At 43.8% G+C, this 25,507-nt stretch overlaps 1 protein-coding gene across 3 annotated transcripts in view; it reads right to left on the reverse strand.

Moving 5' to 3' along the window:
• The window catches only part of FRMPD4 (FERM and PDZ domain containing 4), a 474,706-nt gene that overhangs the window by 25,828 nt on the left and 423,371 nt on the right, over positions 1–25,507 (reverse strand). For all 3 annotated transcript variants that reach the window (XM_030201595.1, XM_030201596.1, XM_030201597.1), the window contains 2 exons: positions 14,629–14,765; positions 10,495–10,621 (listed from right to left, as the gene is read on the reverse strand). In XM_030201595.1, coding sequence (XP_030057455.1) covers positions 10,495–10,621; positions 14,629–14,765 — 264 coding nt within the window. The remainder of the gene's footprint in view (positions 1–10,494; positions 10,622–14,628; positions 14,766–25,507) is intronic.

Genomic DNA, 25,507 nt, shown 5'->3' on the forward strand with positions numbered 1-25,507 from the left:
AGCAGTATGCAGGTCCCTGAGGGGGGGGGGGGGGGGGGGGAGGAGGTATGTGTGTGTCAGTGGAGGCATGGCCATGGCGAAGGCATGGACGTCCTTCTTTCAAACAATTTGGGCGTCCTGAACTGCACCCCTCCACACAGGGATGGCCAAATTTCAAGGGAGTGGAGTGGAGGAGTGACCTAGTGGTTAAAACACTGGTCTTGTAATCCAGAAGTGGCTGGTTCAAATCCCACTGCTGCTACTTGTGATCCAAAACTCAAATAAATAAAGGGGATGTCAGAGGCATTGCAAAGGCATGGATGTCCTTCTCACAGAAATATCCACATTTTGGACATCCTCCTCAACTGCCGTCACAGGGACGGAGGCATAGCAAAGGATGTCCTTCACCCATACTCTAAAAAATAAAACGTCCCTGACAAGCACTTGGACGTTTTCACCTGGACTTGTATTTTTCTAAGGTTGTAGACGGCAATTTATTTAAGGTTGTAGACGGCTATTATACATGCAGCTTGTCTGCGTGTATGAAGCCGTCTTTGGCATGCGCAGAGCAGCCATGCATAATGCTTGGCTGCTCTGCACTGGCTTCCCCTCCTTAGGAAGGAAAGCATGTGCAAATGAACTAACAGTGAGCAGCTCATTTGCACGCGATTTCCTTCATGCATGCCCGTTCCTTTCCGAATCGCTAAGGGATCGGTAAGGGAAGGGCTTTTTCCTTTCAGTTAGTGCATCTGGCTGAAGGTAAGGGAGCTATGCACCTGGGAGCAATTTGTAAAGTCCACTGCAGTGCTCCCTAGGGTGCCCGGTTGGTGTCCTGGCATGTCAGGGGGACCAGTGCACTATGAATGCTGGCTCCTCCCATGACCAAATGGCTTGGATTTGGTCATTTCTGAGATGGGCATCCTCGCTTTCCATTATCACTGAAAATCAGAAACGACCAAGTCCTGGGGACGACCATCTCTGCTGGGGATGACCATCTCTAAGGTTGACCTAAATTTGCTGATTTGGGCATCCCTGCCCATATTATCAAATTGAAAGATGGACGCCCATCTTGTTTTGATAATACAGGTTTCACCGCCCCTTGCTGGAGCCGTCCTGCGAAGACATCCCCAGGAAAACTTGGGCATCCCTTTCGATTATGCCCCTCATTGTGACTTAAATAACCAGCAATGGATTTTGTGTTACTCTTGCAAAACTAATTAGTGATTGGCTAACTGTAAAATCTAGTAAAGTCAGATTGTTCATGTGCATGTTTGATTTCCACCCTTTCTTTCTGAGGAGTAAGAATGTGTATGGAAAAAGGTTGTGATTCGGCTCATCTTAAGATTTCAAATTAATCATATTATTCCATTCAAATTGATGGGGCAAGCAATTCTGCAGTCTATCAGTGATGATTTCCATCCATTTATTAATCAAACCTGCTTAAAACTTGCCTTCAGGTATCTACCACAGAGGTAACATTACTCCGAGGCATCAAGGGAGCCATAAAGACCCCACAGTAAAGGGGCAAAGGACATTGTCTATGGCATGAAGACTCAAATTCACCATTAAAGGCACAAAGCAACACCAGCATTGGCAAGAAGACCCAAGTCACCAGGAGCACCTACGATGAATTCTAGCTGCATCTATTGGGTATTGGAAATAGGTCTAAAGCTGTCTACCACTGCCCATCTGTAATGGAAGTGAATTTTAAAGATTGTTTTTCAACCCTGTCTTGAACGACTAGTGCACTTGGGGTCTGTATTGTTGATTAGAAGTAATTCTGTTTAAAAATGATTGTTTAAGTGTTACCTTAAGGGATTGCTTTTCAACCCTGATTTTGTCCGATAATACACTCTGAAATCTTGTCTTTGACTGAAAGTAACTTTTCTTATAAATATAAAAAACAAGTTGGAATGCAGAAGATAAGACACAGCTCTAACTAATTTGGTATGCAAAGGGGAGGATGGCGTTCTGTAATTTTCCATAGAAGCTTTCTGTAACTTAGGCTCTGAGCTCATGTTCAGAGCTAAGGAAATAAAAGGGGCCCCCCTTGCAGTGAAGCTCCGGGGTTCATTTGTGGGCAGACATGTCGTGCAGAAGGTCTGTACCTGGTCTGAAGCTCCTAGCTCTCGCTGTGAACCGGGCCCTCCCAGCTGTTGATAAGAGCCTGGATGAGGGAGACCAGTGTTGCATGTATATCTACTATAATAAAACTCACCCTCAACGTTCTGAGGACACTGACGTCAGTGAAGCCAAGCCCTGACATCCTTCAAAAAGGTTCGAAGGTTCGTGGTGGTGAAGCCACCAAAATCGCTCCGGGCCCCGCCCTCGAGGGCGGAGCAATGGCAGAACAACAAAGGGGTTGGCAGAGAGGGAGGCAGGAAGGCGTGGGGGGGGGGGGGGGGAAATCGCTCCGGGCCCCGCCTTCGAGGGCGGAGCAATGGCAGAACAACAAAGGGGTTTGGCAGGGAGGGAGGCAGGGAGGCAGGAGGAGGGTGGGAAATCGCTCCGGGCCCCGCCCTCGCGTCAAACGTCATGACGTTGGTGGCGGAGCAATGGAAGAATAACGAAGGGGTTGGCCAGGGAGGGAGGGGGGGTGTTGGCGACGAACACCTTGCTAGCGCCCGTTTCATTTGATCTGAAACGGGCCTCTTTTACTAGTATGTATATAAGTATCTGTTTTATAGCTTTCTTTTAGTTAGATGGTTTAATTAGTGTGCATATCTCCTAATTTGACTCAGTCAGCGTGTATATTTCTTAATCATAGTATAGAATGAAGCAATAATGATTTATACACTCTCCATTTGAATAAAGAGTTTCATTTACCCAATACGAATCCAAAAAGAATCTGTATTTTATTCTGTGAACAGTCTGTGGTGATCAAGTGAGCAGGCTGCAATACCAAGGCAAGACACCATCTTGAGAATACTTAGCTAAAATAAGCTCACACTTTGCAATGTGGGAAAAACTGCCACATTCTTGCAGTAACTCAGTTTTTTTTTCACAATATATGTGAGCCCTTTGCCCTGCCTAGTATAGATGCTGTGACAGTGCAGTCAGACTTTACTAGCTGAGTGACATCACACAAAAGAGACAAATGTGTGTGCCCTTTGTTCTGCTTTGTTTCAGCCAGACTTCTGCTCTTTAGAACCAAGACCATCACTGTGGAGTCTGTCATCTGCTGTAGAATCTGAAGTTGCAGCACAAAGGCCCTCAATGCTTAGAAGCAAATACACAGCTCTTGAGCGCATGCCCAGGCACAATCCTCCTGCAGAAGTCCCAAATGCTCGCTAACAATGCACCTAAAATTGCATATCATTAGCGTTGAGCATTAGGGAGTTCCTTCCCCACCCTGTTGTGGCAGTATTTTTCTGGTGCTGTTTAGCATAACACCAGAATTTTGAGCATCCCCCTCTCAGAGCTCCAGTTTTTTTTTCTGACACAGACTGAATCACACAGCCAGCGCCTCACTATCCATCTGAGCTCTGAGTGTGCTATTATTTGTTGTATTCCTGTCTAGTCGTGATGATATTTTTTCAATTTTCTCTTTTTTTAAGCCTTCCTAGCTTGCAGAAAACAAGCTACCAAATCCCTCCGAACTGAAGAAAGAAATCAACAGAAAATGGCATTGCTTTCTATTTTCACTTTTCCTGTTGCCATTACCAGCCACAGGATATGGAGGAAGCGAGGCTGGGATACGCTTGTTTGACTGCTTTTCAAAACTTTTCAGTATGATTGGTGAAGTGACTCCTGATTCTTTTTTATCCCTCCCAAAGCGGCTTCACTGTGTCTGACTGCGCAGTTTCCTGGCCACACAGGCTAATAATAGATGCAAAACCAATTGATTTTCATATCAGGTAGAGTCATTCAGTTTGTTTGAAAGAACTGAACCAACAATCTCTTCACTCATCACCATTAGTATTGAAATGAAGGCACATTCCTATTCATGAACAAAGTGGAGTTGTAAAACAGATAAGGAATGCCATACTGGGTCAAGTCAAGATCTATCAAGCCTAGCATCCTGTCTCCAGTACGGGGGGGGGGGGGGGGGGGGGGGCAGTCCAGGTCACAAGTACCCAGCAGATATCGAAAAAGTAGATCCATTTCTCATAGTTCATTTCCAGGGATGAGCGATGGGCCCAAACTTACTTGGCTAATGATTTTTTACGGACTTTTCCTCCAGAAACTTGTCAAGACCCCTGTTTAGGGGCGTCTCTAGCATTAGCGCGCGCTAAAAATGATAGCTCACCTACAGCGCAGGCTTAGTCAACAGGGCCCTATATTTTTTTCCTTGACCACATCCTACAGCAAAAGATTTCACAGTGTAATTACATGCTGTGTGAATTGTTTTCAGTCTGACAGTCATTGGTTGGTGACTTGCAGTGCTGCATGGGAGAAGCTCTCCAATAGACAGCAGCATAATAAACAGTTTCATTTGCATGATTTCAGTTCAGGATTGACTATGGGCTCTTCCAAAATCTTTTAATTTACTGTTTGGCTTTAGAATATTACTTCATATCAAGCAGAGGTTAATTGCTAAATTATCATGCAGAGGAAGCCCTTGAAAATGTTGTTATATTTGTCTTCATATCAGATATGTTCATGAAAACTAATGTTTTTATCAACATCAAAAGAATGAATATTGATTGGGCTGTTATTGGAAAGCACTAATCAGGCAACGAGAAAAGGTTGTGTATAAACAGGCTTTACTCATTTACAGTGATTATAAGTTCTGTAGGACAGGAAACGTTTATATATTTGAAAAAGGTATAGTAAATTAGGTATTATAGAAACAATTTTTAATAGCTCATCAGATTTGCAGTACACTAGGAATTTTTAGCCTATGTACTTTATAGCCCATTTTCAAGGGGAAACAATTCTTCTTTATTCCCCATTGAAAATTAGCAGCCACAATTTACATGCATTAACAAGCCCTTTTACTAAGCCGTGTAGGTGCCTATCCACCTTATAATCGAAAGAGAAAAATGTCCATATTCCAACCTAAATCGGGAGATGGACGTCTTTCTCTCGTGTGCGCCCAAAACGGTATAATCGAAAGCCGATTTTGGGCGTCTTCAACTGCACTCCGTCGCAGGAACGAATAAAGTTGACGGGGGCGTATCGGAGGTGTGGCGAAGGCGGGACTGGGGCGTGGTTATCGGCCGAGGAGAGATGGGCGTCTAGTTGATAATAAAAAAAAAGGCGTTTTTACTGCGATTTTGGGTCATTTTTTTTGCACCCTTTTTTTTTTTCACGAACAAGTCCCCAAAAAAGTGCCCCAACTGACCAGATGACCACTGGAGGGAATCAGGGATCACCTGCCCTGACTCTCCCAGTGGTCACTAACCCCCTCCCACCAAAAAAAAAACACTTTACAAACTTTTTTTCCCAGCCTGTATGCCAGCCTCAAATTCCGTACCCACCTTCATGACAGTAGAATGTGTTCTATCCTCTGATAGCCTTTCCCTGGTTTTGATGTGGGTCTCGGGTGAGTGTGACACCTTTTCTGTTAAGGGCACTGCAGAGTCACATCAGCAATGCATTGTGGTGGGTGTAGGGTATTGGGCTCCGTGATTCCACTAGCTTGTGTTAAATGCTCACGATGTTGGTAGTTGGTAGGCTCTACTCCCATGGTGCTTTTCCCTCTGCTTACTGGGTCAGAGTGTGCCCTGTTTTGTTTCCGGTAGTCCATGAGGTAGTGGCCATTTTTGTAAGCCAGTTTTAGATCTTGTTCATGTGTTAGCCACGTTATAGCACTTAGTTCTTACCTTGAATTTTGCTGAAAGAGGGCATTGTACACTATTCTGCCAGCTTGGCCCTACTGCTAATCTCAGTACCAGCGAGACTCGTTGCCAGTGGGGCACAACCTCTGATCTGCAGTTAACTGTGAGTAAAGGTGCTTATTCAAATAAAGGACGTTTTCAGTGAGATTAGTCTTCAGGTGTCAACTGCTGTGCCAAGGTTATACAGCAGCAACAAGTCCTGTCCCTGGAGCACTTTTAGTGGGTACTGCAGTGCACTTCAGGCAGGCAGACCCAGGCCCATCCCCCCCCCACCTGTAACACTTGTGGTGGTAAATGGGAGGCCTCTGAAACCCACTGTACCCATATGTAGTTGCCCCCTTCACCTCTAAGAGCTATGGCAGTGTTGTACATTTGTCCCTCCCACGACCCAATGGCTTGGATTAGGACGTTTCTGAGCTGGACGTTTTTATTTTCCATTATCGCAAAAAAAAAAAAAAAAACGCCCAGCTCAGAAAGGACCAAATCCATGGCATTTGGTCTGTCCAAACCGTGTTTTCGAAACAAAAGATGGACGCCTATTTTTTCGAAAATACGGTCTGTCCCGCTTCTTCATGTACCCGTTTTCGGACATAGACGCCCATGGAGATGGGCGTTCGTGTTCTATTATACCCTCCACATGTGCCCAACGCATGTCAATTTTGAGTTACCGCCCAGCTACCACGTGGCCCTTGCGGTAATTTCATTTTTAACATGCGTCCGCTAAGCACGCCAAAATTTTTTTTATTTTCTGGCACGCGGGCGGTAATCGGCATTTTACATGTGTTGACCATTGTTGCCTAGTTACCATGTGAGACCTTAATGCTAGGTCAATGGCTGGCAGTAAGGTCTCAGACCCAATAATGGACGCATGGCAATTTTCATTTTGCTGCATGTCCATTTTTGGTAAAAATTTTAAAAAGGCATTTTTTACAGGTGCGCTGAAAAATGATTCTGTGCGCGCTCAAAACACATGTCTACACTACCGCAGGCCATTTTTTAGCACACCTTACTAAAAGGGCCCCTAAAGTAGCTATGTAATTTTTACCTTCTATGTGTGGGAAAGCGCGGGGTACAAATGTGATAAATAAATAAATAAGAATGAGGGTGTGTGAATTGGAAGGTAAAATATTATACACACTTGTGAAAATGTTTCCCAACTGAGTTAAAAATTTGCCTGCTGTGGAGCACGTTACAGATGAGGCAATATTCAGCCAGGCTATTTACCAAGGCAAATGACCTTGAAAACTGCCTTGCATGTTGCCAGCTGAAGCAAATGAACATTGTGGTGATTAAAACTGCACTGCACTTTCTTTAGAATGTCTTATTAAAAAGCCACAACAGCTAAGGAGAAGATTCTGAGACATTTCTGAATTTTTTCAGCGTATTTGCATACATTTGAATCATTCTAATTATTAAATGATATAAATGTATTTGCATAATACAAATAAAGGAGGCAATATTCAGAACAATTTAACCAGAAAGGAGATTCTCCTACCCAGTTAAATCACTTGTGACTGCCTATCCGCTGATATTCAGTTGCACTTAACCGGACAGTGTCACTGATTATCTGCACAAACTTCCTCTGTACAGTTTGGGTAGTGCAGGGGCAGGGCCGCCAAGGGGGGCAGGATGGGGGGGGGGCAAGATTCCCCCGGGCCCGGCCTCCAAGGGGGGCGTGGCGTTGGGGTCTGTCTCTCTCCTGCTCCTGATGGGACCCAGGTGATCGTGTCCTGATAGGAGCAGGAGAGAGAAAACTCTGGTGCCAAGTCCCCTTAGAGGCTGGGGAGGAGCAGACACAGGGTTTCAGGGCCTCTGGTTTGGCTGGTGGGGGTCCCCAAGCCCCACCAGCAGAAGCCTTCCTCCAGCGCTGCTCTCCGCTGCATTGCCTACCCTGCGGCTGCTTTTTTCCTCACATCGCGCATGCAGGGCAGGCAATGCAGTGGTCTGGCTTCGTGGCTGTCCCGGGTTGGGGCCCGGCAGCAGTGGTCCTGGGAGGAGAGCCCAGCAGCGGCGGCCCTGCCCTGGCTCATTCTCTCAGCAGCCCTGTGCAGAAGCAGCCTGTGGGTGGAGCTTTAACCAGTTAGTGGCTGATATTCAGTCTGCTAACTGGCTAAGTAAGCAGATCCTATGTTTATTTATTTATTTATTAGTTATCTGCTGAGCTAACTGGGCCCCAGTCTGAGTATCAGTTGGTGTCCTGTTAACACGGGAGCCTGGACATGACCTGACATTGAATATCCAGGGTTAATTCTGCCTATGGTGGTCAGTAGCTTAAAAGCTGCTGACTCCTGCTGGCTGAATATTACTCCAGAATTAGTTTTCCAACTTTGCTTACTGTCTGTAATTTATTTTGCTTATTTGGGAGTTTGTGCATTGAGTCTCACTGTATTGTTATGAGGAAGGAGAGGAAGAAGAGATGTCAGGGACAGGAATGGTTAGTGGAGAAAGCAGAAGGATCAGGATGAGGAGAAGATGAGGGAACAGCTGGGATGGAGAGAGGCAAAGAAAAGGGGATCAAAAGTGAGAGTATCACTGGCAGTGCATATTTCCTAGTAAAAAAGGTGCCGGTACTCAAATGCTAGGCCACTCTTCATGGGTGGGGTAATCACTGAGGGACCCATCCCACAATCGCCAAGCCCCCTGCAACCGGTCACAGAATGTAAGACAAGGCAGAATTGGTGTGTAGAGCCTCAGCTCTTGCACTAAAAGTTGGGGTCTATAGGTCAATTTTAGCAGACAACGGAAAAGGTGCCGGTACTCAGTACCCCCAAGTGCCCCCTCAAAAAAAAAACCCTGATCACTGGATTCCTCCCACAGGAAAAAAAAGAGTGGAATGATTGCAACCCAAGGCAGTGAGAAAGAATGGTGCTCATATAGTTGCCTGAGATGATCTTTATCACTAATTTCGTAGCGCTTAGGTTACAGACTTTGCACCAGTTTGCAACATTTATGGGAGAAAAAGTAGCCTAGTGGGAGAGAAGTGTGCTGAGACCTAGGGAAACTAGGGCTCAAATAACACTCCTTGTGACCCCTGGCTAATCATGTTATCTTTCCATGCCTCAGGAGCTCATTAATGACTATAATTACTAAGGTGCATTACCAATTTTGTATGCAGATAACGCACATTATTAGTAACTAGGTCCATCTAGATCAGGGGTTCTCAACCCAGTCCTCGGGACACACCCAGCCAGTCAGTTTTCTTTAGGATACCCACAGTGAATATGCATGAGATAAATTTGCATGCACTGCCTTCAATATGCAAATCTGTCTCATGCATTTCATTAGGGATATCCTGAAAACCTGACTGGCTGGATGTGTCCTGAGGATTGGGTTGAGTGATCTAGATGCAAAAAATGGGTCTTGCAGTACAATAATGCATGTTAACCACATCAATGCCTGTTAATTGGTAACACACCTTAGTAACTGAGGTGTTGATGATCAGAAGCCCCAAGCTATTCCAAATACTGCTCTAAAATTAGCATCGGAACAGCTAGGGGCTATACCACCCCTATGATCAGAGCTAATAGCATGCAAATTTGAGCATGCTATTAGCTCTGATCACAGGGATAGGGTACGGGAGGATTGTGCCTGAGCACAATCCTCTTGCACTTGTTTGACAGGTCCGGGCTGTCAAAAGCCTGGACTGGTCAAATACAGGGGCTGTAGGTCCATGGGACTCCTGGACCCCCCTACAACAGCAAGACCCTGGTGGCCTAGTGACCCCCAAGCCCACACAACCCCTTGGGACAGTGACATAGGGGCAGGAGTTCCAGTGGACCTCCAGCCCCAATACTTTCCCTGACATGAGGGCATAGGACCTGGAGATCCAGTGGATCTCCAGCCCCCTAACCCCCCACACCCAAAAAACATTCCTGATGCCCAAGCGGGCTGCCAAGATAACCCCCACCTGCCCTGGTGGTCTAGTGGACAGCCCTCCCCCTGTACCTACTTATATGGTAGGGAAACCCCACCTAGCACATCCCAGGATGCACTGGACAGGGTGCTGCCATTTTGAAGTTACGGGGGGCAGGCTGGTAGTGGGTGGGGATTATCTTGGCAGCCCATTTGGGCAACCAGGGAGTTTTTTAGGGGTGTGGGAGGGGTTAGAGGGGCTGGAGGTCCGCTGGACCTCCAGCCCTCCTTGTCTGGGTGGTGTGGGAGGGAGAAGGCCACTGGGCCACCAGGAAAAACTGGGGTTAGAGGGGCCTGCATGTGGGGAGGTTTGGGGGGGCCTTCAAGCATGCTCCCTATTCCTCCTCAATACTCTGCAAATCCTAATGCTGCCTGGCATAGAATTTGCTGCGGAAGCAGCACCACTATTTGGCGCGCTACTCGCTGAGCATGTGAGCATTAGGGCTGAGCATTGGGGAGGAACAGGTAATGCCCTGTTTAACATACATTGTCAAGCTCATGGCATTCAGCGCTGTTGAGAGAGTTGTTAAACGCACTCGACAGCTCTGACCATCGGGCAGGAGAAAACGCAGGCACTAGAACAGTGCTATTGGCCTCTAGCGCCCATGTTTGCTTCTGATCATCGGAGCCTATGGTCCTTAGACTTAAGCTCCTTGAGTTCTGGACATCACATCTGAATACTTGCCACAATTATACAGCTCTACATCATCTATTAGCACTATAAAAATGATGATTTATGGAAAATAATTGTTTCTAATAAAATTCCTTTGAATACATTTGTCTTTTCTTCTTTACTTCTCATACATTTTCTGTACAATACCTTTTTACCAGGAGGAACGAGGTTTTGATTTGCCTTGACAAGGTGTGAAAGTGCTTTCTTAATGTTCTTTTCTTTCATGCTTTGCAGCACAGCAGATGGAAGAAAAGTTTCTAATCCCCATTCTTTTCTGCAATAAGAAGACACATCTGTAGTCTTATATTCCAAAATCATTTTTTATCCAAGTCTAAATGCAAGCCATGAAGGCCCCTTTGCATATAATCTCCAAAATGTGCAGAGAGCTCATTAAAGCAACAATAGCTGCTATTTCTAATATGCTACATTCAAGGGTCACTTTTATATTTTGTTTCGTATCTTTAAAGTTGCATACTTTGATATCATTGTCAGATGCTCCCAACGCTTGAGGGCTGAGATTTATTTTAAGGCTTAGAACATATCCTACTGCTGCAAATAATTGAAGTAAATGCTACAACAGCAGCAGCAGCAGCAGCAGATAATGGTGTGAAACAGGATACAAGAACAACTATTGAAAACAATGAAATTGAAAGCGTCTTGGCATTCAGCATTTTTCATGGAATCATAAGCTGCAATTATTAGCTCATAGCCTATTGTCTATTAATGATGAACAGGGTAAAAAAAAAAATCGATGCATTCTGTGTTTTTGGAAGCCAAAATCAGATCCACTCCACTTTTCTTCCTTTGTAAAGAAAAAGGTACAAATATGCTCTTGTTTCAGGATGTTTCCCCATATAGTTTGGAAATAAATGATTAGCTGTAGTCCAGGGCATTATTGGGTTTCTCGCCACTCTTTCCTATATCTCCTTTATTTTAAGGGAACTTTAGTTCTTTCTTTCATTTGCAAATTCCCAGAGGAGATTTTTTCCTGTATTTTAATGAACCATCTCTCCAATTATTCTTAGTCTGATTATTGGAGCAGCATTTTGAAGACAGGGGTCATGAACCAGGATTCTTCCATGCACGCACGCACAAACACTTTTATTGTATCCCCACACCCAGCAGACCCAGGGCACAGAAGACCTGATTCAGAATTTGAACCAGGGACTTTGCACATGTCACTGCGGCCACTAAGCTTGTGCCTTCATTTTGAGATAAAGGGGATGGAACTTCTCCACATCAGGAAAGGCTAAAGAGGTTAGGGCTCTTCAGCTTGGAAAAGAGATGGCTGAGGGGAGATATGATTGAGGTCTACAAAATCCTGAGTGGTGTAGAATGGGTAAAAGTGAATTAATTTTTCAATCTTTCAAATAGTACAGAGACCAGGGGAAAAGCAATGAAATTACATAAAATACTTTTAAAACAAATAGGAGGAAATATTTTTTCACTCAAAGACTAGTTAAGCTCTGAAACTCGCTGCCAGAGGATGTGGTAACAGCAGTTAGACAAGTTCCTGGAGGAAAAGTCCATAGTCTGTGTGATGAAACAGAAAACTTATGTCTGTAACTTCTTACGTGAAAGTATGACATATATGTTCCCTAGTGCATTTCCCTTGTTTGGTCAGCAGATGATGACTGTCTTTTTTTGTAAAGCTGTTACAGAAATGACAGTTTTTTCCGCCTAAGGTAATCTTTAGTCTCAGATAGGGAGAGGAGAGAGAGAGAGAAAGATCTCTTCACTGAGGCCCTGTGAGCAGTTATATTTTATAACCTTTGAGAAACTATGTTTCCTGAACTCCCCTGGTACTACTCAGGTAGTAAACAAATGTTAGTTAGTTTTAATATTGATACCTGTTTGATTTACCCGCTATTGTTGCTACATTTTTAACATTTATTCCTCCTTCCATTCATTTTCAATTTCCTGACAATAAACCTTATTAGTCATTGACTCCGCTGCCCTGGACTGACTAAGAATCCTAGTAGTTTGTGTTTTGGTCTGTGGGTGCTTTCTGGGAACTGTGGGACCCCTAGGATTGTGGTTCCAGTGTCCTTAGAAACCACTGAGAAAACAACTTGCGGGTGGGAGACTTGCCCAGAGGCAAGTAGGACCCAGCAAGTGGGTGGAAGGTTATGCCAGTGTTCTGCATGTGTGCAGGTGGTAGCGGACCTGAGCAGTGCTGGGACAGACCCTTTAGGTTGCCACAGGGTTAACCCCCCAGGTGGGTTCTAGGCATTTTGTGACAACCTGTTTTTTAAGATGGACATGGGGGAAGCCACTGCTTGCCCTGGAATTGGAAGCATGGAATGTTGCTATTGTTTGGGTTTCTGCCAGGTACTTGTGGCCTCGATTGACCACTGTTGAAAGCAGGATACTGGGCTAGATGGACCATCAGTCTGACCCAGTATGGCTATTCTTATGTTCTTACCTGTGGTAACCTCCTCTATAGACCCTTAATTCACCATAAAGTTCCATCACTGCTGTACCATCACCTGATAGAAAATGCTCTGTAGACAGGTGGTCAGTCCTTAACTTGCCCATTGGTGTATGCAGTTTTAGAGGTTTTATACATTCAAAAATATGTGTAAAATCTAAGAAGGCTTAGATAAGTAATTTCCAAACAGTCCTTTATTTCTTTAGCACATTGAGAGGGTATAATTAACTTAAAACCACAATAAAATTTCTTTCTTTCTTTATTTGTTAACTTCTGAAAATAAAAATTGAGCTGAGTTGCTGTCAGTTTCATCTCCCAGAAGGACCTAAATTCTACTTGTCTGGGGAGAGAGAAAACTGAGGCATAGACTTGCATTCGCCATGAAAAATTTGAATTGGGAGAAAGCTTTCTCTTGCAATTTTGTTCTCATTTGCATAAAAGTATATTTTTTTCTGAAAAATTTCCTGATGGCCTAAGTAGATTTGGGACCTGATTTTGCATGTTATTTATTTATTTATTTGTAGCATTTGTATCCCACATTTTCCCCACCTATTTGCAGGCTCAATGTGGCTTACATTATGCCGTGATGGCGATCGCCATTTCCGGTTACAGAATTTCAAATGGTAATACATTTAGGTGTATACATACATGGTAAAGAGGAATACATTGTGGTATTGCATACCAGTGATTTTGCATCAACCTATATGCTTTGTTAAACAAAAGCAAACCCTAGTATATTAATTTCTCATGCTGTATCAAAGTTTTCCAAGTAGCCAAGAAGCTGAACTGAACTATTTGATTGGGAAAGGAGAAATCAATAAAGACAATTTGGACTATTATTAAATTGCACTAATCCACATTACATGCAATGTTAGTCAATAGACTCCATTGAGATTAATGGCCCCTACTGACTAACAATGCACATTAACAAATTAGTGTAATTTAGTGAAAATACCCCTTAGTGTGGTTTAAATATAACACTGAAACTAATTAAAAGCTTGATATTGTCAGACTTACCTAATAGTGCTTTGGTATCCACTCACTGTTACTAATGAAAGAATTACTTTCTAGAACTAAAACACTTCCCATCCCACATTGCTGACCAGCAGCTGTATTTTGCTCTACTCACTGCACTACTGCTTCCAAGAGATGAGGCTAGCTATTTGTTAAGGAGGTTTAACACTGATACAACTTTGCCTTTGCATTGAAATTCAGCATTGCTTATTAAGCTTGAGCTCTCATTAATCAAAATGAGTTTTTGCTTTCTCTATCATTTTTTCAGGTTGCTTCGCCTTCTGTTTAGAACCACACTTAAATGGCATCTTGCTTCATCTTGCACCATTGCCACTAGCTAGCAAATAACTCAGCTGGCAGGCATTTACTCAAGAGCTAGTGTTCTTGCTGATGGTTCATGAAGAGGAAGCAATGCAATTTGATCCAAGCTAGGTGATTCCTGTAAAGCGTTTGGAGCAAGCAGCTGGATTTGATAACTTCATAAAGGCAGAATGAATTTATTTATATATTCATATTTTAGAGATAAAGGCAGGCCACCGGAGCAGAGAGAACGGTGTGCACTAAGAAACAGGGACAATGCATGTGGAACTTGCGTTGCATCTTATTGGTTGTCTGTTATTGAAGTAAGGTGTGCAGGCCAGTGTCTGAAAAATATCTTTCATGCATGTCAATGTTGCACAGTTTAATCAAAAGCAAAAAGCACAAAATCAACTATTCGACTTATCCTCAAATGGAGTGCTGTGATAAAGATGCATCATGTAGTTCTCATGGAAGACATGTAATCTCTACACATTGTAGTTCTCTTGCACAGTTTCAGTTTACCAAGTGGTACTTACTCAATGTACTTGAGAGAGATTTTCTGTGTTTGCTTGGTGGTAACTGTCGCAATGTACATTTGTAATGCTGCCAGACGCAAAGCAATGTCATATTTGAGTTCTGGCCCGAACCTCTCCTGTACAACATCGTTGCAGCTCTGTTAAAGAACCAGCAGGGGGCGTATTAAGAACAGCAAATTTTATACCCAGAAATCTGCATTATGGACTGTGTGCACAGGGATAACTATATATACACTTCTTTAAATCAAAATAGCAGTATTTATGTATTACCATTTTTACTGGAAGTTTTTACTTTGCTTTATTTATTTTCAAGGTTCCTAATGTGCTCCTGTATAAATATGTACTATTATTAAATGGCTCTATATGATTTACATTCTACTCAGCATCCCTTTTGAAGCTTTTCTGAGTTCTCTTCATTCATTTCTAGGGTTTACTCATGAAATCCAATTGGATTTCATGAGTAAACCCTAGAAATGAATGCAGAGAGTATCATTTATACTCTCAGGCTGTGTTGCAAAATGGCTTTGACCAAGAGAACACAGGTCCAAATGTTAACACAAAGATAGCACAAGCACCTTTATATTGTACATGGAATGGTAATACATTCTGTCAAATGCTGTTTTCAGACAATGTGACACCAATACTGCAGATGCATGTATGCATCAAGATGTACCCAAAAAACACAGTTCCTTCTAAGAGAGAGAGAGCACTTCTGATTGTCATAACAGCTACAGCAGGGCTTCCCAAACCTCTACCATAGTTTGCATATACTGAATTTCCAATATAAGCAAATATATCTTATGCATATCCCTTGTGACACATTGAAAACTCCCTGGCAAAATTAACCCATGGTGGGCCCTAGGCAAATTGCGTGTCGGTTCCCCATCATAATATAAATACATAATTTATTTATTTATTTATTTATTAGGATTTATTTACCACCTTTTTGAAGGAATTCACTCAAGGCGGTGTACAGTAAGAATAGATCAAACATGAGCAGTAGGCAATTGAAGCAGTAAAAATATTCGAACAACAATACAAAGTATGGCATGGTATACTACTTGCAATGACAACACAATCCTGCTTATAATCGAAAGAGAAAAATGCCTATATTGCGACCCAAATCGGGAGATGGGCGTCTTTCTCCCGTCGGCGCCCAAATTGGTATAATCGAAAGCCGATTTTGGGCGCTTCCAACTGTAATCCGTCGCGGAAATGGGTAAAGTTGATGGGGCGTGTCAGAGGCGTGGTGAAGGTGGAACTGGGGTGTGGTTATCGGCCGAGGAGAGATGGGTGTCTTTAGCTGATAATCGAAAAAAAAGGCCTTTTTACCGCGATTTTGGGTCACTTTTTTTGGACCCTTTTTTTTCACAAACAAGTCCCAAAAAAGTGCCCCAACTGCCCAGATGACCACCGGAGGGAATCGGGGATGACCTCCCCGGACTCCCCCAGTGGTCACTAACCCCCTCCCACCAAAAAACCCCCCACTTTAATAACTTTTTTTCCAGCCTCTATGCCAGCCTCAAATGCCGTACCCACCTCCATGACAACAGAATGTGTTTTATCCTCTGACAGCCTTTCCCTGGTTCTGATGTGGCTCTCGGGTGAGTGTGACATCTTTTCTGTTATGCGCACTGCAGAGTCACATCAGCAATGCATTGTGGTGGGTGTAGGGTATTGGGCTCCGTGATTCCACTAGCTTGTGTTAAATGCTCACGATGTTGGTAGTTGGTAGGCTCTACTCCCATGGTGCTTTACCCCATGGTTACTGGGTTAGAGTGTGCCCTGTTTTGTTTCCGGTAGTCCATGAGGTAGTGGCCATTTTTGTAAGCCAGTTTTAGATCCCTTTCACGTATTAGCCATGTTATAGAACTTAGTTCTTACCTTGAATGTGGCTGAAAGAGGGCATTGTACAGCATTCTGCCAGCTCTGACCTACTGCTAATCAGTACCAGGGAGACTCGTTGCCAGTGGGGCACAATCTCTGATCTGCAGTTAACTGTGAGTAAGCGTGCTTATTCCAATAAAGGACGTTTTCGGAGAGATTAGTCTTCAGGTGTCAACTGCTGTGCCAATGTTATATAGCAGCAACAAGTCCTAGAGGCCTGCGTGTATGCAGGTCCCTGGAGCACTTTTAGTGGGTACCGCAGTGCACTTCAGCCAGGTGGACACAGGCCCATTCCCCCCTACCTGTAACACTTGTGCTGGTAAATGGGAGGTCTCCAAAACCCACTGTACCCACATGTAGGTGTCCCCTTCACCCCTAAGAGCTATGGTAGTGTTGTACATTTGTGGGTAGTGGGTTTTGGGAGAGGGGGTTGGTGCTCAGCACCCGTGGTAAGGGAGCTATGCATGTGGGAGCGTTGTCTGAAGTCCACCGCACTGACCTCTAGGGTGCCCAGTTGGTGTCCTGGCATGTCAGAGGGGCGAGTGTACTACAAATCGTGGCCGCTCCCATGACCAAATGGCTCGGATTAGGACGTTTTTGAGCTGGGCATTTTTAGTTTCCATTATCGCTAAAAAAAACAAATGCCCAGCTGAAAAACGTCCATTTTTTTGAAAATACGGTCTGTCCCGCCTCTTCACGTACCCGCTTTCGGACATAGACGCCCATGGAGATAGGCGTTCGCGTTCGATTATGCCCCTCCACGTGTACTAGAACATTATAATTGGTAGTGAGGGGTAAGGCAAAGTTGTATCATATAGATGAGTAAGAAAGTAGGAAGAATTAGAAAGTAAAGTGATTGATTTGAAGAAAGTTGCATGTGAGGTCAGAGAGATGGTTAAATAGTATCTCAGCTAGGGTAGGGGTGGATAAACATAAACATGTCCCACTGCAGTATGTGCAGCCCGAGTCATCATAACATAAACATATTTTAAAACTTCCACAAATAAGCAGAGGAGAACCAGGAGAGAAGGAAGCAGCAAGTGAAATGTGTTGCTTGCTTTCTCCTGACTGAAGAACGGTGCATAGTGTAGGGGAAGGGGATGGGGTGTGGAGAAAGAATAAACAGATTTCTATGAGCACCAAACCTTAAACTCTCTTTCTGCCAGCAGAAATATTTGGAGTGGCAACAGGGGCCAAGCCAAAGTGAAATTTCCTCTTCTCCCCATTTTTAAATTAGCAATATAAATCACCACAGCCTTCTATGAATAAAGAAACCCTCCTCCCTCCAGTCAGTTTCCTGCTATGGAGACCATCATTATAACTGACAGCATCATTCAACAATTTCTTCTGTGTGAGAATGGAGTCTGGATTCTCTACAGAATTGGACAGAATCTCAACATAAACCCTGACTCTCCAGTTCTGTTTCACAAACACTATCAGGCTTATTTTCGAAAGAGAAGGACGCCCATCTTTTGACACAAATCGCAAGATGGGCGTCCTCACAGGATCACCCAAATTGGCATAATCGAAAGCCAATTTTGGGTGTCCTCAACTGCTTTCCGTTCCAGGGACGACCAAAGTTCACGGGGGCATGTTGGAGGCATAGTGAAGGTGGGACTGGGGCGTGCTTAACACATGGGTGTCCTCGACTGATAATGGAAAAAAGAAGGGTGTCCCTCATAAATACTTGGACAACTTTACTTGGTCCTTTTCTTCTTATGACCAAGCCACAAAAACGTGCCCTAAATGACCAGATGACCACTGAAGGGAATTGGGGATGACCTCCCCTTACTTTCCCAGTAGTCACTAACCCCCTCCCACCCTCAAAAATGTTTTTAAAAAATATTTTTTCTATGCCAGCCTCAAATATCATACTCAGGTCCATTGCAGTAAGTATGCAGGCCCCTGGAGCAATTTTAGTGGGTGCAGTGCACTTCAGGCAGGTGGACCCAGGCCCATCCTCCCCCTACCTTTTACACTTGTGGTGGTAAATGTGAGCCCTTCAAAACCCACCACAAACCCACTGTACCCACATGTAGGTGCCCCCCTTCACCCCTAAGGGCTATGGTAGTGGTGTACAGTTGTGGGGAGTGGGGTTTGGGGGGGTTGGAGGGCTCAGCACACAAGGTAAGGGAGCTATGCACCTGAGAGCAATTTATGAAGTCCACTGCAGTGCCCCCTAGGGTGTCCGGTTGGTGTCTTTGCATGTCAGGGTGACCAGTGCACTACTAATGCTGGCTCCTCCCATGACCAAAGGGCTTGCATTTGGTCATTTCTGAGATGGGCGTCCTCGGTTTCCATTATCGCCGAAAATCGGGGATGACCATCTCTAAGGTCGACCTAAATTTTGCAATTTGGGCGTCCCGAATTGTATTATCAAAACAAAAGATGGACGCCCATCTTGTTTCGATAATACGGGTTTCTACGCCCCTTCGCTGGGACATCCTGCGAGGATGTCCTCAGGAAAACTTGGGTGCCCCTTTCGATTATGCCCCTCTATATTCCTGACAATTGAGTTATTCCCCTTACAACTTACCATACAAAACATATTCAATCGTGATTATCACCCCAGGGCTAGCCCATGCTCCTTCCACTGCCAGATACTTTGTTTAAAGCAGACAGATTTTTGTTTGATGATTCTGCAGATGTGGAGACCACTAGTCCTGGGTATTTTTATTATGGGTGTCAAGGGCCACCTTTGGCCTGTCTCTCCATCCTTCGCTTGTCTCCAGGCCATTCTATCTCTTACCCTTTACTCCATCTCCTATTGCCTCTTTTTAACCATCTTTTTAAACCCCCTTTTCACCCTCACAGCCCCTTCAGAGACTACTTCTCCCCTACCTTTTCACAGTAACCCCATTCTTTTTCAATGCTTCTCAATTGATCTTCAGTACTCCAGGTTTTTCACACAGACTGAACCTCTTCATTCCCATTTTCTTACCCCCTATTTTACCCCCTCACTTATACTCTCAGCCCATTTTACCACCCCCATTCATACCTATCCTCTCCAAATTCCCATCAGTCTCACGTTCCCTAACCCTCCCATCTCCCCTTCAAATTCCCCAAATTTCTCATGTATAATTCCACGCTCTGCTCTCGGCTCTCCAATACTCATTCAATCACCAAGTCCCAATTCTTTCAAGTGCAATTCTTCTGTTCTGTTCCCTTTCCTCCCTCTCTGAGTCCTATCCAGCTTCTGCACCCCTTCCCCTTCCTTGAGTCACACAGCATCTCCTTCTATCTTTCATGTACAGGAACACAGGAGTCAAACCTGTTCTTTGAACTATATGTCTCCTGTATGGATCCCTACAAGGTTCATACAGCAATGGTTCAACCATGTGGTTAAAACAGATGCTGCTGGAGCTCCTTAGGGCTTTGTAGGTGGAGTGCCGTGGTTCAAACAGAAGGTTTAACTTGCACCTCTCCACCTCTGTAAAACTGAAGGAGCTGCTGTGTAGCTCGGTGCTGCTGTTGCTGGGACCAGAGCCACAGCCCTAGTGAGACCAGTTTACAGGTGCTGGTTCTGATTGAGGTAACAAGGCAGTTTTTTGGGATGGCACTTGCCTCCCTGTAGCAACACCTATGCTTACTATATAGGGCAAAACAAAATCTTCTTTGGGAATAACTGAATAAGAACACCTGAGAGAGCCCCTCGTAAAGATGTGGGCCTTAGGCATGTCATTAGTTTGCTTATGCTACATCTTGCCCTGATGAAAGCCCAAGTGGATGTGAGGTCGCCAGGGCAAGTTTAAGAAGCCCTAAATTAGTGCAATCCAGGTCTTGTGCTTGACACCACAAAACACCAATTAAGGGCTGTTTGGTCAATCCAAGGACAAAACAATTATGTACAATGTGTAATTCCCACTGAACATTTTGGTAGGAACTTCAGGTCTCTGCAGGTTTAAGTAGCTGAATCTCATATAATCTGGGTTTCATGTTTTTTTTTAAATTTGGAAATATGCAAGTACAAACAGCATGACAGATTTTTCACAAGACAAGTTTAGGCATGTTACCTGCTACACTTTATGACACTTAGCAAATGAAATACAAATTAATTACAAGTTAAGTTACTTACTGAGAAAGCTACAGAGTAAAAAAATGCAATTACACATTGTAACTTGAATAGCTTTGCAATTAACTTTCCTCTCTACTGTAAGCAGTGATTTAAAAAGAAAGCAGCACAGCAGCGTGCCATAAAACTGCTGGCAGTGTGTGGCTTTAGCTATTCAGCATAGATCAAATAGGAAATTTCACTGAACATATTTATTAACTAATAAAAGTCTAAGAAATTTCAATCTCACTGACAAATCAGAATTCAGAATCTCTCATGATAGGTAAGCATATTTGTATCAATAGTGAATACATATGTGATGTAAAGACTGTTATAAGAGGTATATTAAAGATTCAGACATGTTTAAAGAGTTCATGAAAGATGCTGAACTGAAAACCCTACAAACTGAAGTTTGCTATTTACTAAAACCACAAATATACAAGTAGTTAAAGTAATTGCAGCGCAGGTAAAGCTTTTCCATGTTTCCCTGTCAGTGGGCCCGATGTACTAAAGGGTTCTCCCATTTTGAGGATAATTTTATAAGAGGTTGCCAAGATTGGAAGGGCAAGTAGATGTCTATTTTGGGCCTATTTTATAAGACATGTGGAGATAGTGTATATTTTAAATAGGATGAGGAGAGGAGAATTTAGATGTCCACACTGGGATGTGGAAAATTCCCATAGTATTTGATAAGAGGCTCTGCCAAACCCAGAGCCTCTTGTACAGTAGGTGAAGGACTGCACATTGATTGCTTTCTACATCCAGTGGGAGTAGCAATTTTAAACAAGCTACATGTGGAGGAAAAAGCAATTAAACCCTATCACACGAGTGTGGAAGCAACTTTTAAAATCTCTGCTCCTTCTTTACATTTTGTCCAAGGTCCTATAGCACCAGATTCCTCCCTTGATCATCCCCTGGCATCGATTCCCCCTGATCTCTGCTGGACTTTTAATTTCTTTCTATTTCCCCAAGGTATCCAAATTAATTCCTGACCGCCCCATCACGTTTGATCTCTTGCGTCCAAAATTATCTGATCTGCCCAGGGGCACACCCCCTCCAAAAAAGAAAATCCCCATCTGACACCTCCCTGACAACAATAAACCCCCTATGAGGCTTCCCCCCTCCTACTAGGTACCAGGGACATCAGTAAGACTCAAGATGGGAATCAAGTTCTGCTGGGGGGGGGCACACCTGGATGGGATTGAATGTTTTGGGGAGAATCAGATATGTTGAGGAGGATGGCTGTTTGGGCAGAGGGGTTCAGGGAGGAATTTAGATGCCTTGGGAAGAAGGGGGGCAGAAGGCAACGGTGATTGGAGGGAATCAATGCTGAGGGATCTCGCCACTGACACCTGCCCCTTAAAGCAAGCACTTACTGTGCCTGAGAGCAGGTGTAAATGCCAACATCTAGATGTTTTTTGATCCATGTGGATTCCTCTTGTAAGATGAAGAATCCATGTTGATAGGTTAGGTCCACTCAAACAACTCCCTTCCCTGCTCCACCATGTCTCCCAGCAAAGTAAACATAGTGAGCACCAAATGTAATTAGCTCCTTTTCTAAAATGGCATTTACATGCATAGATAAATCTCAAATGTAAATCATGCTATTTACACTTGGAGATGCTTCTAAAATAAGGGCCATAGGTGTAATACCTATGGTGCTCACTTTTGAAACAGATAAACATTGCAAAATTGCCAAAAACACATACATCTGTCAAAAATAGAATCTGGATGATTTTCACTGCTTGTCCAAATAGCAAGGGGGCATGTTATGGGCATGTTTTGAGCTGGACTAGGGTGGCTTAAAATCAGTGAAAATGGAACAGAAAGACCATCCAAATCTATAAGAAGTACATTTTTGTCTAGACCTGTTTCAATTACATCCAAGTAAAAAAAAAAAAGATCATCTGAATGACCAGATGACCACTGGATGCATTAAGGTTTGATCCCTTCTTAATCCTCCAGTTGATGCTGTCCCCCTGCCACCCCCCCTAAGAACTGAAACTGAAAGGGGATACCAGGTGCTCTGACAGCATCAGGTATTATGAGCATATGCCCAACAGAGCAGCAAGCAGCTCCCAGGAGTAGCCTAGTGGTCAGTGCAGCCAAATCCCACTCCACATAGTACATTTGTGGTGGAAATTATGAGCACTCCGATACCACTAAATTACCTATTTTACCTAAATATAGGAGACACTTGCAGGGTGGAAGGCTACTGTAATGGTGTTCTGTTAGGTACAATCTGGCCGATATTTAAAACTATTTAACCAGCCAGAAACAGCTCCTAGTCAGTTAAATAGACTAAAGCTATCTTGGCTGAATATTATCGCTTAGCGACTGGCCCGGTCACTGGCTATGTCATGTGACATAGCTGGTTAGTGCCAATATTCATTGGCTGACTGGCTAAGTTTAGCAGGTCTAACTTTGGCCACTAGCCTGCTTATAATCGAACGAGAATAACGCCCAAGTTCCGACCTAAATCGGGAGATGGGCGTTCTTCTCACAAAAACAAATAAAGCGGCATAATCGAAAGCCGAACTTTGGACGCTTTCAACTGCACTCCGTCGCGGATGCGGACAAAGTTGACGGGGGAGTGTCGGAGGCGTGGTGAAGGCGGAACTGGGGCGTGGTTATCACCCGAACAGAGATGGGCGCCCTTCGCCGATAATGGATGCGTTTGTAGCTAGAATTTAGGGCACTTTTCCTGGACCCTGTTTTTTGACGAATAAGGCCCCAAAAAGTGCCCTAAATGACCAGATGACCCCCAGAGGGAGTCGGGGATGACCTCCCCTGACTCCCCCAGTGGTCACTAACCCCCTCCCACCACAACAAATGATGTTTCACAACTTTTTACTTTCACCCTCAAATGTCATACCCTCCTCCCAAGCAGCAGTATGCAGGTCCCTGGAACAGATGTTAGGGGGTGCAGTGGACGTCAGGCAGGTGGACCCAGGCCCATCCCCCCCCTACCTGTTACAATTGTGCTGCTTAATGCTACTAGTCGTCCAACCCCCCCCAAACCCCCTGTACCCACATGTAGGTGCCCCCCTTCACCGCTTAGGGCTATAGTACTGGTGTAGACTTGTGGGCAGTGGGTTTTGAGGGGGATTTGGGGGGCTCAACACCCAAGGGAAGGGTGCTATGCACCTGGGAGCTCTTTTACCTTTTTTTTTGTTTTTGTAAAAGTGCCCCCTAGGGTGCCCGGTTGGTGTCCTGGCATGTGAGGGGGACCAGTGCACTATGAATCCTGGCCCCTCCCACGAACAAATGCCTTGCATTTATTCGTTTTTGAGCTGGGCGATTTCATTTTCCATTATCGGTGAAAAGCAAAAACGCCCAGCTCACACCTTGGCGAATAAAGCATGGGCGTCTATTTTTTTTAAAAAATACGGTTCACTCCGCCCCTTCACGGACCCGTTCTCGGAGATTAACGCCCATGGAGATAGGCGTTTCTGGTCGATTATGCCCCTCTATATAACTTAGCCAGTCATCCAATGAATGATGGCTTAACTGGCTATGATTTAGCAGCTAAAAAACCCCTGGAAATTCAATACCAGTTGCCGGATACGGCCTGGCATTGAATTTCTGGTTTTGCCACTGACTGTGGGAGTTAGCTGGACTCCCTCCTGTGTTTTTAATATCAGCCCCAGTAGGTTTTATTCTGTTCCGGTAGGGTTCATAATATAAAATAAAGGAGTTATAGGGGAAATTGTACCTGGGTGCCATTGCTTAAAGTCCACTGCACTGACCACTAGGCTGCCCCTCAGGTTTTAATGTTCATCTATGTGGCCATTTCTCTCATGGTGATGCCAGCCAGACGTTCTTGTGCCTGTTTTCTTAGTGTTTATAAATTGGACGTGTCAGTTTGGAAAGTGGATTTTAATTTTAGACATTTTCTGTGCAAACAAGTCCAACTTAGAGCCATTTTCAAAAGGAAAAACCCAGTCATTTTTCTTGTTTGAAAATGGCTCTAAGATGGATGTTTTCTTTGAACATAATGAGCTAACCATCCTAATTTGGACTTGGACGTTTTTTTTAAATGCCTCTCCGTGTGTCTTTATAAAATTGCCCTACAAAAGATGAAGAATTTGTGACTAAAATGAAGCCATGGAAATTTACACCTGCCTGGGAAGATGTAAAATAGTGTGAGCGTAAATTGTGACTCCATCCATGCTCCATCCAAACTCTGCTCCCAAGCACACCCATACCTAAGTCACATAAATGTACTCATGTGTTCTTGTCATTGCAGGGGCAATTTTATAAGCAGCATTTTGCACATATAGATTTGCTTGTGTGCACAAAAATGACTTTACAAAATTACTTAGATTAATAGGGCAGGAAGGTGCCTATTTTATAAGGAATTAACACAAAAATGAAGATATTCCTATAACACAGTGATCAAAGTCAAAAAGAAAAGATAGAGGAGGACCAATCAAAAACCAACACCAGGATAAGTAAAAATAGGAAGAATTTATTGAAAAACTAAAGTGGTGAGGTAGTACATTTTAAAGATAATAAATAGAAATAAAGTAAAACAGAGAAAAGAAAATAAGATGATACCCTTTTTATTGGACTAATTAATACATTTTTGATTAGCTTTCAAAGGTAACCCCCCCTTCTTCAAATCAGAAATAAGCAAATGTTGACAAAAATAAGAATATATAAGTGAAACACAAAAGCATTCCAAAGACAGTCTCACAACTCCCAATACAACCTTAAAAAGAAGAGAGTGGCACACATCCCTGCAATATACCTAGTGCCAACACATCTCACAGGATCCCAGTCAGTCACATGGAAAAACATTTAGCATAAGGGGATCCTTCACATGCTCATCCTCAAATGCGGTATATATCATTCAATGCAAAAAGTGTGAAGAAGGGTGCTATATCGGAGAAAGAAGCCAGATGGTAAAGAAGAGGCTCAATTTACATAGACACAATA

The sequence above is a fragment of the Microcaecilia unicolor genome, chromosome 4, assembly GCF_901765095.1.
Source record: "Microcaecilia unicolor chromosome 4, aMicUni1.1, whole genome shotgun sequence".
Taxonomy (NCBI): domain Eukaryota; kingdom Metazoa; phylum Chordata; class Amphibia; order Gymnophiona; family Siphonopidae; genus Microcaecilia; species Microcaecilia unicolor.